General features: G+C 47.2%; 1 protein-coding gene across 2 annotated transcripts in view; it reads right to left on the bottom strand.

Annotated features, from left to right (window-relative positions):
* znf407 (zinc finger protein 407) overlaps positions 1-13677 on the bottom strand; it is a 260095-nt gene that overhangs the window by 128361 nt on the left and 118057 nt on the right. For both annotated transcript variants that reach the window (XM_064948722.1, XM_064948721.1), the window contains exon 4: positions 866-940. In XM_064948722.1, the coding sequence (XP_064804794.1) occupies positions 866-940 (75 nt within the window). The remainder of the gene's footprint in view (positions 1-865; positions 941-13677) is intronic.

Genomic DNA, 13677 nt, shown 5'->3' with positions numbered 1-13677 from the left:
CGAGCTGACAAGGTAAAAATATGTTGTTCTGCCCCTGAACAAGGCAGTAAACCCACTGTTCCCCAGTAGGCCGTCATTGTAAATAAGAATTTGTTCTTAACTGACTTGCCGAGTTAAATAAAGGTACAAATAAAAAAATATGTGGTACAAACATTCCTGTCCTGGACAGTTTAGTTTGTCATGTGCTGTTTTACAAGAATAAAGCAGACAAGTGAAATAGTTGTGGGATATGAGAATTTCTCTCCCAACGAGCAGCTGCCAGTCTGAATCCAGATAATAATGAGTGTGTATTTACAGGGGAGCATATGATGCGCCTACTTTACTAATATCTCAAGCCCCTTGTCATATCTAATACGACATCCAATACGAAAAGTCTCAATTTGAAAGGCGGTTTTCAGATGTAACACAACAAAAAAATGCAAGAAGACTGGTTTCTCTTAGTGGGTCCGTTTGACAGATTGAGGGGTGTTTAACGTCTCATTCTCGCATGCCATGGAGACTTCGCAACTTTGTCTTCATCACACACACACACACACACACATACACACACAGCGCGGGCTGACAGTCGGGCCGCGTCGCTGACAGACAGACAGACAGGGGCGCACTGGGAAAGTTTTACACACAACATCACGGAGAGAGATGGAGACATCACATCTTCCCAATCATACAGAGAGAGAGGGAGAAGAGAGAGGGAGGAGAGAGAGGGAGGAGGGGAACAGATTGACAAAGAGGGTGTGATAGAAATACTGTGAGGGGGGGGGCAAAGGGGGGCGGGACAGAGAGAGAGCGAGAGAGAGAGGGAGAGCGAGCGAGAGAGAGAGAAATACAGAGCGAGACAGAGAGTGGTAAAGGGAGTCAGTCCTACCTCTCTTTGGGCTGGCCCAGTCCATGTTTCCCCAACAGGTGAGTGCTCAGGTGCTTCTTCATCACAAAGGCCCACCTGGTCAGAGAGAGAACACAGGGGGGGGGGGGGGCAAAGGGTTAACAAAGAGGGCCTCTTTACCACAGTCAATGAAAGGGTTAACGGAGGGGGGGGGGGGGCAGACAGGGATGACTTTTTACAATAACTAGTCACGATTAGGGTTGCAAAACTTTCAATAAATTCCCTGCCTTTCCAGAAATCCTGGTTGGAGGATTCCATATTTCCTGTTTATTCCTTCCTGATTCTGGAAAACTTCGTAGTCAGGACAAAGCACACAAGGATGCAGCAGGTTAACTAAGGCAATGGGTTTCAGCAGGTTAACTAAGGCAATGGGTTTCAGCGGGTTAACTAAGGCAATGGGTTTCACCCGTGTTCCTAAGGCCACACTGTAAAAAAAATCATGTTTTAAAACACTTCACAGAGGAAAAAGAAAAATGTTTTCTTATTGGTCTGGTAGTAACTCCCAGTTTTCCTCCGTTGAGTGCCTACTGAACACGGCCTTGTATATCCTGTTATTACAGAGGTTCAAAATCAAAGAGAGTGTGTCAACAATGACCCGGACTCATACACCCTCAAGTGCAAACTCACACAGACAGAAACAGGAAATATTTGAGACACCATTTCAAGACAATGTCCTGACCGTGTTCAAAGCCCTAAGTTTGTTCCATTCCCTAAACAGTTTGTGATGCCCTAATGGCGGGATGACAGGCCTAACTAGTCAGGGATCAGTCCCGTTTCTCTAGCGTGTCATCCTCTGGCCATTTAATTCACTAGTAATCACATCCTGTTACGGTGTGTCCTGCTGTCAGACAATGACCACATCTAAGACGACATGAAAGAGGAACAGGAAAGAAATAAAGAGAGAGAGAGATAGAGAGAGAGAGAGAGAGAGAGAGAGAGAGAGAGAGAGAGAGAGAGAGATAGAGAGAGAGAGAGAGAGAGAGAGAGAGAGAGAGAGAGAGATAGAGAGAGAGAGAGAGAGAGAGAGAGAGAGAGAGAGAGAGAGAGAGAGAGAGAGAGAGAGAGAGAGAGAGAGAGAGAGAGAGAGAGAGAGAGAGAGAGAGAGAGAGAGAGAGAGAGAGAGAGAGAGAGAGAGAGAGAGAGAGAGAGAGAGAGAGAAAGAAAGAAAGAAAGAAAGAAAGAAAGAAAGAAAGAAAGAAAAAGTTGAGCCAGCAGCTGTGTGATTTAGAGTGTTACTGAAGACACCGGTCTTCACTGTGGACTCCTGGACATTCTCTCTCTCTATCTCTGTTACCCTCTCTCTTTCTCTCTCCATTCCTCTATTTACCCAACTCTGGGTTGTTTGTTTCTCGTTCTCTCAAAAAGTCTCCCCCCATCTGCCTCTCTGACTTCCACTCTCTCTATTGGTAATTTTGTTGTAAAGAGCGTATAGCCTAATCCTTTCACCGTTCATTCATATCACAATGTCATCTTCCCCCTACTACTGGACACGCACGCACACGCACACACACACACACGTACGTCCTTCTGCTCTTCTACCATCGCCCCAGAGCCACATCCATCACCCCCCCCGGGGGGGCAGCCCATGCTAACACCCCATATAAATATTCAAACATGTTCTACTGTTTTGTTTTGTTATCATCATTCTCTCCCTCCTCTTTTTTCCTCTTCTTCTCTCTAGCTCCATCTCTCCATCCATCCATCCGTCCAGAATGGCGCCTGGGAGTATAACTAAACCACCCTCCTATCCACTGAAGGAGAATGACAAGATCAAACCCACAGGGGAGGGAGACACTCCGGGTGACTGGAGGCAGTGGCACTGCACTGCACCGCACTGCACTGACTGACTGACTGACTGACTGCTTCAACTAGCTATGAATAAACAAACGCGCTAATTAAGTTAGCATTTTCAAGCTTTTTATAGGTTGTTTAAGTCATTGGGGGGGTGAGAAAAAGAAGTGCTTGCAAACATGTCCGTTAATTATGGATTACAGCTGTCCTTCGTAAACCTAATTACCGAGTGCTGAAAGGCAACGGGGGCGATTTGCATATGTGCATGAAAGACATGAAGACATATGCAGAGATATGATTTAAATTTGCATTCTTTGATAGCGAGGGTTACAAATCAAACTGGCATGTTGTGAGATTCACATCACTCACTCTTACTTCTTTCCCCCCCACACATGTTTATTCTGAGCATGGCAGCAAGCAGTGATGGCACGACTGGCCAGGCCTGATGGAGGCACCTGGCCCGCTGAAGAGACGACAGACAGACACACACACACAGGCACGCACGCACACACACATACACACAAATGAACGCGCGCGTGCATAGAGAGTCACAGACAAGCTTGCATGTACGCGCCACGCAAACGGCAGGTTGAAATGAAGGGCAAGGCTAAGTGGGAAAAGAGCAAATCCATTTGTTGAAACAGGTTTCTAATTCCCTGTTCTCCATAGGTCCTCTCTCAGGTTAGGATCTACCTCCAACAGCTTTGAGGGAGCCGTCCTTTACTCAAACGACTGATTGCCTTGATTATTGCAACAAAGTGGACATTTCACCACGCCATTCATCCCATATTAATATTTCCCCAGAAGAATTTAACTAATAAGGCCTTATTTTAGCCTCGAGGGAGGCTCTCGATTTAAAGGGAGATAAAAAAATAAAAAAACTTGACAAAAATTACAAAATGGAGGAGTTTCACGTTCCACTCCCTTTAGATTAATTGGCGTGCCACACCTCGTTAGCTCTGTGACGCGCCACAGCTTTACCGATAAGCGGCGGGACACGGCTCAATTACCCAAGTTACACTTCTTTCTCTTCCCTCCTCCTGTCTCCATCGCCAGATAAAGAGATAACATGTCAACATGGGATCCAAACAACTTAATTTGCCTAACAGTATTCCTGGATGGTTCGGGGCGGGAATCTCAATCTACAATTCCGGAAGGGATGTTGGGAGATCTAAGGAGAAGCCTCTGGCATCAGCGAGGCGCAAAATGGCCCCATCCTGTGCAGAACATACAAAGCATTCTGGGATACACAGAGAAAATTCTGGGAGAGAGAGAGAGAGAGAGAGTGAAAGATGTATCTTGCTTTACTTAGCCTGTATTCATAAAGAGTCTCATAGTAGGACTACTGATCTGAGATCAGGTCCCTGTGTCCATAAACATATAAATTATTCTGTATATAAAAGGCCAAACTGATCCTAGATCAGCAGTCTGAGATGCTTTATGAATATGGGCCATGGACCTATTCATCAAACAATAATAGCACTTTGCTGCCATCTGTGTCAAAAACAGAAATCATGTAATTTGATTGTGTTATACGTATCAATGTCACCTGTACGATGGCCTTGACAATGGTACACACAGGAAGGTGAACCACGATAAAAACGGAGAGGATATATTTTTGTTACTCGAGTCAAACTAAATTTTTTCTCCTAAATGGTAAGGGCGACCAAGGAGTCATTAGGCAGAATGAGAGAGGTGCCAGATGTGTGAGTCGCTCAACCCTCACCAAACTAAGCAGCGTGCCCAGGAGAGAGAGCTCTAGAGGGGTCTGTGTGTCTGTGTTTCCTACGGAGCTATATGGAGCTACGGCTCAGTTCTCTCGGTGGGGTGAAGCCGCCTGAGACAGCTCTACTAGAGTGGGCCGCTGGGCCCTGTAGAAATGACTAGTGAGGATGCTCATCCTGCCTCGTGTGCCAGTCCTAACGATGGCATCCACCTGCTGTTTTAATGTCACAGCTGGAGTGCCCTCCATCCCTCACTGACTTCAGCATTAGCAGCAGGTATCTCTGCAGAACGCCTCCTCTTCGCCCTCCTCGCCCCCCCCCCCCTTACCTCACCATCCCCTTCTTACACCTCTCTACCTCCCCTCTTCACCAACCCTCCATCTCATTCTTCCACCTTCTCTGCAGCTCCCCCTTGCCACACCCTACTTCCCCCTCCATCTCCCCCTCAGCGCCTCTTCACACCCCATTACTCAGATGAACCCTGGTGAACTGTGAGGTCCTCTGTACTGGAAGCTAGATCCTCACAGTAGGCCCCTGCGCCAGGAGAGAGAGGGAGCGAAAGAGAGAGTGAGAGAGGGAGTGAGAGAGGGAGAGAGCGAGTGAGAGAGAGAGGGAGTGAGAGAGAGATGGAGTGAGAGAGAAAGAGAGGGAGTGAGAGAGAGAGGGAGTGAGAGAGAGTGAGAGAGAGGGAGTGAGAGAGAGAGAGAGGGAGTGTGGGAGAGCGAGTGAGAGAGAGAGAGAGTGGGAGTGAGAGAGTGAGTGAGAGAGGATGGAGTGAGAGAGAGAGGGAGTGAGAGAGGATGGAGTGAGAGAGAGAGAGGGAGTGAGAGAGGGGTGAGAGAGAGAGAGGGAGTGAGAGAGAGAGAGAGAGAGAGAGAGAGAGAGGGAGAGAGAGAGGGAGTGTGAGAGAGCGAGTGAGAGAGAGAGTGAGCGGGAGTGAGAGAGAGGGAGAGAGAGAGGGAGTGAGAGAGAGAAGGAGTGAGAGAGAGGGAGAGAGAGAGGGAGTGAGAGAGAGAGGGAGAGAGAGAGGGAGTGAGAGAGAGAAGGAGTGAGAGAGAGGGAGAGAGAGGGAGTGAGAGAGAGAAGGAGTGAGAGAGAGGGAGAGAGAGAGGGAGTGAGAGAGAGAAGGAGTGAGAGAGAGCGAGAGAGAGAGGGAGTGAGAGAGAGAAGGAGTGAGAGAGAGGGAGAGAGAGAGGGAGTGAGAGAGAGAAGGAGTGAGAGAGAGAAGGAGTGAGAGAGAGGGAGAGAGAGAGGGAGAGAGAGAAGGAGTGAGAGAGAGGGAGAGAGAGAGGGAGTGAGAGAGAAGGAGTGAGAGAGGGAGAGAGAGAGAGCGCATCCCTCTTTCTACCTTTCATTCTTACCATAATCTACTGATTTGAGCATATCTCTGCACAGAAACAACGGGTCAAACAGACTTCCACTATAGGGGCAATACAAAATGTACCCTACACTACACTAAAGCTATAGCCAGACATACACACACATTATACATCCTCATCTCATTCACTCTGTTTCCATAATTATAACCTACTTGGGTAAACATAATCTTGGCCCTTTTCATATAAATGCAGTGTGATGGGGGAAAGAGCAAGGTAAGATGACATGTCTAAACTGACAGCTTGACGGGCGGGTGAACTGACAAAGGATCCTGAAACACAGCCCCCTGACAGGAGCGTGGGGCGTCGAGACGTGAGGAGACGTGATGGCAATAACAGGAGACTTCCACCTCCCCTCCGTCTCCCCTTCATCTCCCTCCCTCCCTCTTTCTCCCTTCTCCACGTCCTCCTCCTCCAACCATTTTCTCCAACTCCCCTTTCCACACCCTAACTAGGGTTTCCGTTTCTGTTACGCCTGCTACATTAGGTTAGGGGTGGAAAAAAACCAGACTGCTGCAACCCGATTGGCTGAACGCGACACACAACATCCGGGATTAGCATTTAGCCACTCGAGCATGTTTCATAAAGAAAGCAGACGTATTTTAACACAAAAATAAATCGGCCTGCTCGCCATTAAATAAAGTTAAGGGGGAAACTCTAAGCCTTTACAGCCTGAATGAAGAATGCTTTAAGTACCAACCGGTTACTGGGGAACACAAGTATATTACCAGCTGGCCACATCAAGCCCAGATCAAATTGGAGATTCATAAAGCCCACTAGTGGCTGCCCAGGCATATCTCTGCACAGAAACAATGGGTCAAATAGACTTCTATTATATGGCCAATACAAAACTAAATAAACAAAAGCTATAGCCACACACAAATTATACAGCATATCTCATTCACTCTATAATTATACCCTACTTGGGTAAACATAATCTTTCCCTTTTCATTTAAATACAGCGTGATGTGTGTGTGTGTGTGTGTGGGGGTGGGGGGGGGAATAGCAAAAGGCCTGTAGCGCGTCTCACAGGTAAGTTGACATGTTTAAACTCGGATGGCTTGACGGGCGGGTGAACTGACAAAGGATCCTGGCACACATCCCCCTGACAGGAGTGTGGAGCGTCGAGACGCGAGGAGACGTGAGAGCAATCACAGGAGACAGATAGACGGAGGATTGAGAAGGGGCATTCTGCAAAGAATGAGCCCAGATTAGTGACTGGGGATCTATAGCTCGTCTAGGTGTTTAATGGAAGCCATAAGCTTGATGGGGAGAAAAGGGCCCCCAAAATGAACAGAAAAATAAATAAATAGGAGGGACAGTACGGAGGCAAATCTTTAAAGGCAGTGGGATACGTCCGTGGAGAGAGAGGGAGAGAGAAAGAAAGAGAGAGAAAGAGAGAGAGAAAGAGAGAAAGAGAGAGAGAGAAAGAGAGAGAAAGAGAGAGAGAGAGAAAGAGAGAGAGAGAGAGAGAGAGAGAGAGAGAACAAAAGAAGTGCAGCGCTGTCACTTCGTTTGACAGGAGGTAGGGTGACTTCACATCGATATTGCTCTGGCTTCTAAGAGATCCGCCTATGGAGATATCCCATAATGTACCAGCCATTAAATTAAATCAATTAAATGTCTGAATTGATTTTTACACCATTGCTGGTGTACTTGATCTTATTCTGAGATTCATTTGAATAAATATAAAATAAGAACTAAAATGATTAGTTGACCATCAAGACGGTGACTAAGACAGACACCTCTCAATTAAAACGGCACAACGCGTGCACACTGTTGTGTGTGTGTGTGTGTGTGTGTGTCTGAGGGAGCCAACATAAAGAGCTCTCCCGCTCTTTCTCTGTGTCTCTGTGTGTGGGTTGCATTGTGGATCAGTTGCCGAGGCAGGTATTGGGGCCCTGACGGATTGATTCAGCAGCCGTCCTCGCCGACAGCGGTAGCGCCCCACAGAGCTCACAGCACCTCGGCACACCGTCCCATTAAAGAACCATTTAGAGGGAGAAAAGTTCCACCTGCACTTTATGCAGAGAAGCCGCCGACCCTAAAGCTCCCCAACGCGAGATGAAACTACTTCGGCGACAGAAATAAAATCTCCTGTCTTCTTCCAGCACAGATCTGGTTTCTTTTTAAGAGAATGCCAATAAGATGTGAAATCATCTATTATTGATCTCATCGTTATGTTGCCAATGGCAGTTTAAACGTGAAAGAGCCCCTGGCTCTGAGCATCGTAGGAGCGCTGTTGGCACAATAGGCGATTCGACTTCATTATGTATTAACCGACTTAATGTGTAAGTAGTAAAAAGAAAGAGAAACTTGAAAATGCTGAACAAGGAGGAAGAAAGAGAATATATTGTATTTGGTTCCAAGATATAAAATATGATAATTATTCATAAGTGGTATCTGAACAGCAGTTTATAAAAAGACTTCTCCACTTCCAAAGAATAAGTGAAGAGAACAGGCCTCTCCACTCCCTAAGAATAAGAGAACAGGCCTCTCCACTCCCTAAGAATAAGAGAACAGGCCTCTCCACTCAATAAGAATAAGAGAACAGGCCTCTCCACTCCCTAAGAATAAGAGAACAGGCCTCTCCACTCCCTAAGAATAAGAGAACAGGCCTCTCCACTCCCTAAGAATAAGAGAACAGGCCTCTCCACTCACAAGAATAAGAGAACAGGCCTCTACACTTCCTAAGAATAAGAGAACAGGCCTCTCCACTCCCTAAGAATAAGAGAACAGGCCTCTCCACTCCCTAAGAATAAGAGAACAGGCCTCTCCACACCCTAAGAATAAGAGAACAGGCCTCTCCACTCCCTAAGAATAAGAGAACAGGCCTCTCCACTCCCTAAGAATAAGAGAACAGGCCTCTCCACTTCCTAAGAATAGGAGGAGAGAACAGGCCTCTCCACATCCTAAGAATAAGAGAAGAGAACAGGCCTCTCCACTCCCTAAGAATAAGAGGAGAGAACAGGCCTCTCCAGTCCCTAAGAATAAGAGAAGAGAACAGGCCTCTCCACTCCCTAAGAATAAGAGAAGAGAACAGGCCTCTCCACTCCCTAAGAACAAGAGGAGAGAACAGGCATCTCCAGTCCGTAAGAATAAGAGAAGAGAACAGGCCTCTCCACTCCCTAAGAATAAGAGAAGAGAACAGGCCTCTCCACTCCCTAAGAATAAGAGAAGAGAGAACAGGCCTCTCCACTCCCTAAGAATAAGAGAAGAGAGAACAGGCCTCTCCACTCCCTAAGAATAAGAGGAGAGAACAGGCCTCTCCACTTCCAAAGGATAAGAGAAGAGAACAGGCCTCTCCACTCCCTAAGAATAAGAGAAGAAAGAACAGGCCTCTCAAGTCCCTAAGAATAAGAGAAGAGAGAACAGGCCTCTCCACTTCCTAAGAATAAGAGAAGAGAGAACAGGCCTCTCCACTCCCTAAGAATAAGAGAAGAGAGAACAGGCCTCTCCAGGCACTAATAAGAAGAGAAGAGAGAACAGGCCTCTCCACTTCCTAAGAATAAGAGAAGAGAGAACAGGCCTCTCCACTCCCTAAGAATAAGAGAAGAGAACAGGCCTCTCCACTCCCTAAGAATAAGAGGAGAGAACAGGCCTCTCCAGTCCCTAAGAATAAGAGAAGAGAACAGGCCTCTCCACTCCCTAAGAATAAGAGAAGAGAACAGGCCTCTCCACTCCCTAAGAATAAGAGAAGAGAACAGGCATCTCCAGTCCGTAAGAATAAGAGAAGACAACAGGCCTCTCCACTCCCTAAGAATAAGAGAAGAGAACAGGCCTCTCCACTCCCTAAGAATAAGAGAAGAGAGAACAGGCCTCTCCACTCCCTAAGAATAAGAGGAGAGAACAGGCCTCTCCACTTCCAAAGGATAAGAGAAGAGAACAGGCCTCTCCACTCCCTAAGAATAAGAGAAGAGAGAACAGGCCTCTCCACTTCCTAAGAATAAGAGAAGAGAGAACAGGCCTCTCCACTCCCTAAGAATAAGAGAAGAGAGAACAGGCCTCTCCAGTCCCTAAGAATAAGAGAAGAGAGAACAGGCCTCTCCACTTCCTAAGAATAAGAGAAGAGAGAACAGGCCTCTCCACTCCCTAAGAATAAGAGAAGAGAGAACAGGCCTCTCCACTCCCTAAGAATAAGAGGAGAGAACAGGCCTCTCCACTTCCAAAGGATAAGAGAAGAGAACAGGCCTCTCCATTCCCTAAGAATAAGAGAAGAGAACAGGCCTCTCCACTTCCAAAGGATAAGAGGAGAGAACAGGCCTCTCCACTACCTAAGAATAAGAGAAGAGAACAGGCCTCTCAACTTCCAAAGGATAAGAGGAGAGAACAGGCCTCTCCACTCCCTAAGAGTAAGAGAAGAGAACAGGCCTCTCCACTTCCGAAGAACGAGAGAAGAGAACAGGCCTCTCCACTGTCTAAGAACGAAAGAAGAGAACAGGCCTCTCCACTCCCTAAGAACAAGAGAAGAGAACAGGCCTCTCCCCTCCCTAAGAACAAGAGAAGAGAACAGGCCTCTCCACTCCCTAAGAATAAGAGAAGAGAACAGGCCTCTCCACTCCCTAAGAATAAGAGAAGAGAGAACAGGCCTCTCCACTCCCTAAGAATAAGAGAAGAGAGAACAGGCCTCTCCACTCCCTAAGAATAAGAGGAGAGAACAGGCCTCTCCACTTCCAAAGGATAAGAGAAGAGAACAGGCCTCTCCACTCCCTAAGAATAAGAGAAGAAAGAACAGGCCTCTCAAGTCCCTAAGAATAAGAGAAGAGAGAACAGGCCTCTCCACTTCCTAAGAATAAGAGAAGAGAGAACAGGCCTCTCCACTCCCTAAGAATAAGAGAAGAGAGAACAGGCCTCTCCAGGCACTAATAAGAAGAGAAGAGAGAACAGGCCTCTCCACTTCCTAAGAATAAGAGAAGAGAGAACAGGCCTCTCCACTCCCTAAGAATAAGAGAAGAGAACAGGCCTCTCCACTCCCTAAGAATAAGAGGAGAGAACAGGCCTCTCCAGTCCCTAAGAATAAGAGAAGAGAACAGGCCTCTCCACTCCCTAAGAATAAGAGAAGAGAGAACAGGCCTCTCCACTCCCTAAGAATAAGAGGAGAGAACAGGCCTCTCCACTTCCAAAGGATAAGAGAAGAGAACAGGCCTCTCCACTCCCTAAGAATAAGAGAAGAGAGAACAGGCCTCTCCACTTCCTAAGAATAAGAGAAGAGAGAACAGGCCTCTCCACTCCCTAAGAATAAGAGAAGAGAGAACAGGCCTCTCCAGTCCCTAAGAATAAGAGAAGAGAGAACAGGCCTCTCCACTTCCTAAGAATAAGAGAAGAGAGAACAGGCCTCTCCACTCCCTAAGAATAAGAGGAGAGAACAGGCCTCTCCACTTCCAAAGGATAAGAGAAGAGAACAGGCCTCTCCATTCCCTAAGAATAAGAGAAGAGAACAGGCCTCTCCACTTCCAAAGGATAAGAGGAGAGAACAGGCCTCTCCACTACCTAAGAATAAGAGAAGAGAACAGGCCTCTCAACTTCCAAAGGATAAGAGGAGAGAACAGGCCTCTCCACTCCCTAAGAATAAGAGAAGAGAACAGGCCTCTCCACTTCCGAAGAACGAGAGAAGAGAACAGGCCTCTCCACTGTCTAAGAACGAAAGAAGAGAACAGGCCTCTCCACTCCCTAAGAACAAGAGAAGAGAAGAGGCCTCTCCACTCCCTAAGAATAAGAGAAGAGAACAGGCCTATCCACTCCCTAAGAACAAGAGAAGAGAACAGGCCTCTCCACTTCCAAAGGATAAGAGGAGAGAACAGGCCTCTCCACTACCTAAGAATAAGAGAAGAGAACAGGCCTCTCAACTTCCAAAGGATAAGAGGAGAGAACAGGCCTCTCCACTCCCTAAGAATAAGAGAAGAGAACAGGCCTCTCCACTTCCTAAGAACGAGAGAAGAGAACAGGCCTCTCCACTGCCTAAGAACGAAAGAAGAGAACAGGCCTCTCCACTGCCTAAGAACGAAAGAAGAGAACAGGCCTCTCCACTCCCTAAGAACAAGAGAAGAGAACAGGCCTCTCCCCTCCCTAAGAACAAGAGAAGAGAACAGGCCTCTCCACTCCCTAAGAATAAGAGAAGAGAACAGGCCTCTCCACTCCCTAAGAATAAGAGAAGAGAGAACAGGCCTCTCCACTCCCTAAGAATAAGAGAAGAGAGAACAGGCCTCTCCACTCCCTAAGAATAAGAGGAGAGAACAGGCCTCTCCACTTCCTAAGGATAAGAGAAGAGAACAGGCCTCTCCACTCCCTAAGAATAAGAGAAGAAAGAACACGCCTCTCAAGTCCCTAAGAATAAGAGAAGAGAGAACAGGCCTCTCCACTTCCTAAGAATAAGAGAAGAGAGAACAGGCCTCTCCACTCCCTAAGAATAAGAGAAGAGAGAACAGGCCTCTCCAGGCACTAAGAATAAGAGAAGAGAGAACAGGCCTCTCCACTTCCTAAGAATAAGAGGAGAGAACAGGCCTCTCCAGTCCCTAAGAATAAAGAGAAGAGAACAGGCCTCTCCACTCCCTAAGAATAAGAGAAGAGAGAACAGGCCTCTCCACTCCCTAAGAATAAGAGGAGAGAACAGGCCTCTCCACTTCCAAAGGATAAGAGAAGAGAACAGGCCTCTCCACTCCCTAAGAATAAGAGAAGAGAGAACAGGCCTCTCCACTTCCTAAGAATAAGAGAAGAGAGAACAGGCCTCTCCACTCCCTAAGAATAAGAGAAGAGAGAACAGGCCTCTCCAGTCCCTAAGAATAAGAGAAGAGAGAACAGGCCTCTCCACTTCCTAAGAATAAGAGAAGAGAGAACAGGCCTCTCCACTCCCTAAGAATAAGAGAAGAGAGAACAGGCCTCTCCACTCCCTAAGAATAAGAGGAGAGAACAGGCCTCTCCACTTCCAAAGGATAAGAGAAGAGAACAGGCCTCTCCATTCCCTAAGAATAAGAGAAGAGAACAGGCCTCTCCACTTCCAAAGGATAAGAGGAGAGAACAGGCCTCTCCACTACCTAAGAATAAGAGAAGAGAACAGGCCTCTCAACTTCCAAAGGATAAGAGGAGAGAACAGGCCTCTCCACTCCCTAAGAATAAGAGAAGAGAACAGGCCTCTCCACTTCCGAAGAACGAGAGAAGAGAACAGGCCTCTCCACTGTCTAAGAACGAAAGAAGAGAACAGGCCTCTCCACTCCCTAAGAACAAGAGAAGAGAACAGGCCTCTCCACTCCCTAAGAATAAGAGAAGAGAACAGGCCTATCCACTCCCTAAGAACAAGAGAAGAGAACAGGCCTCTCCACTTCCAAAGGATAAGAGGAGAGAACAGGCCTCTCCACTACCTAAGAATAAGAGAAGAGAACAGGCCTCTCAACTTCCAAAGGATAAGAGGAGAGAACAGGCCTCTCCACTCCCTAAGAATAAGAGAAGAGAACAGGCCTCTCCACTTCCTAAGAACGAGAGAAGAGAACAGGCCTCTCCACTGCCTAAGAACGAAAGAAGAGAACAGGCCTCTCCACTCCCTAAGAACAAGAGAAGAGAACAGGCCTCTCCCCTCCCTAAGAACAAGAGAAGAGAACAGGCCTCTCCACTCCCTAAGAATAAGAGAAGAGAACAGGCCTCTCCACTCCCTAAGAATAAGAGAAGAGAGAACAGGCCTCTCCACTCCCTAAGAATAAGAGAAGAGAGAACAGGCCTCTCCACTCCCTAAGAATAAGAGGAGAGAACAGGCCTCTCCACTTCCAAAGGATAAGAGAAGAGAACAGGCCTCTCCACTCCCTAAGAATAAGAGAAGAGAGAACAGGCCTCTCAAGTCCCTAAGAATAAGAGAAGAGAGAACAGGCCTCTCCACTTCCTAAGAATAAGAGAAGAGAGAACAGGCCTCTCCACT

This window comes from Oncorhynchus masou, chromosome 30, assembly GCF_036934945.1.
Source record: "Oncorhynchus masou masou isolate Uvic2021 chromosome 30, UVic_Omas_1.1, whole genome shotgun sequence".
Classification (NCBI taxonomy): Eukaryota; Metazoa; Chordata; class Actinopteri; order Salmoniformes; family Salmonidae; genus Oncorhynchus; species Oncorhynchus masou.
Note: the sequence above shows the minus strand (reverse complement) of the source record. Positions and strands in the feature narration are given on the sequence as shown.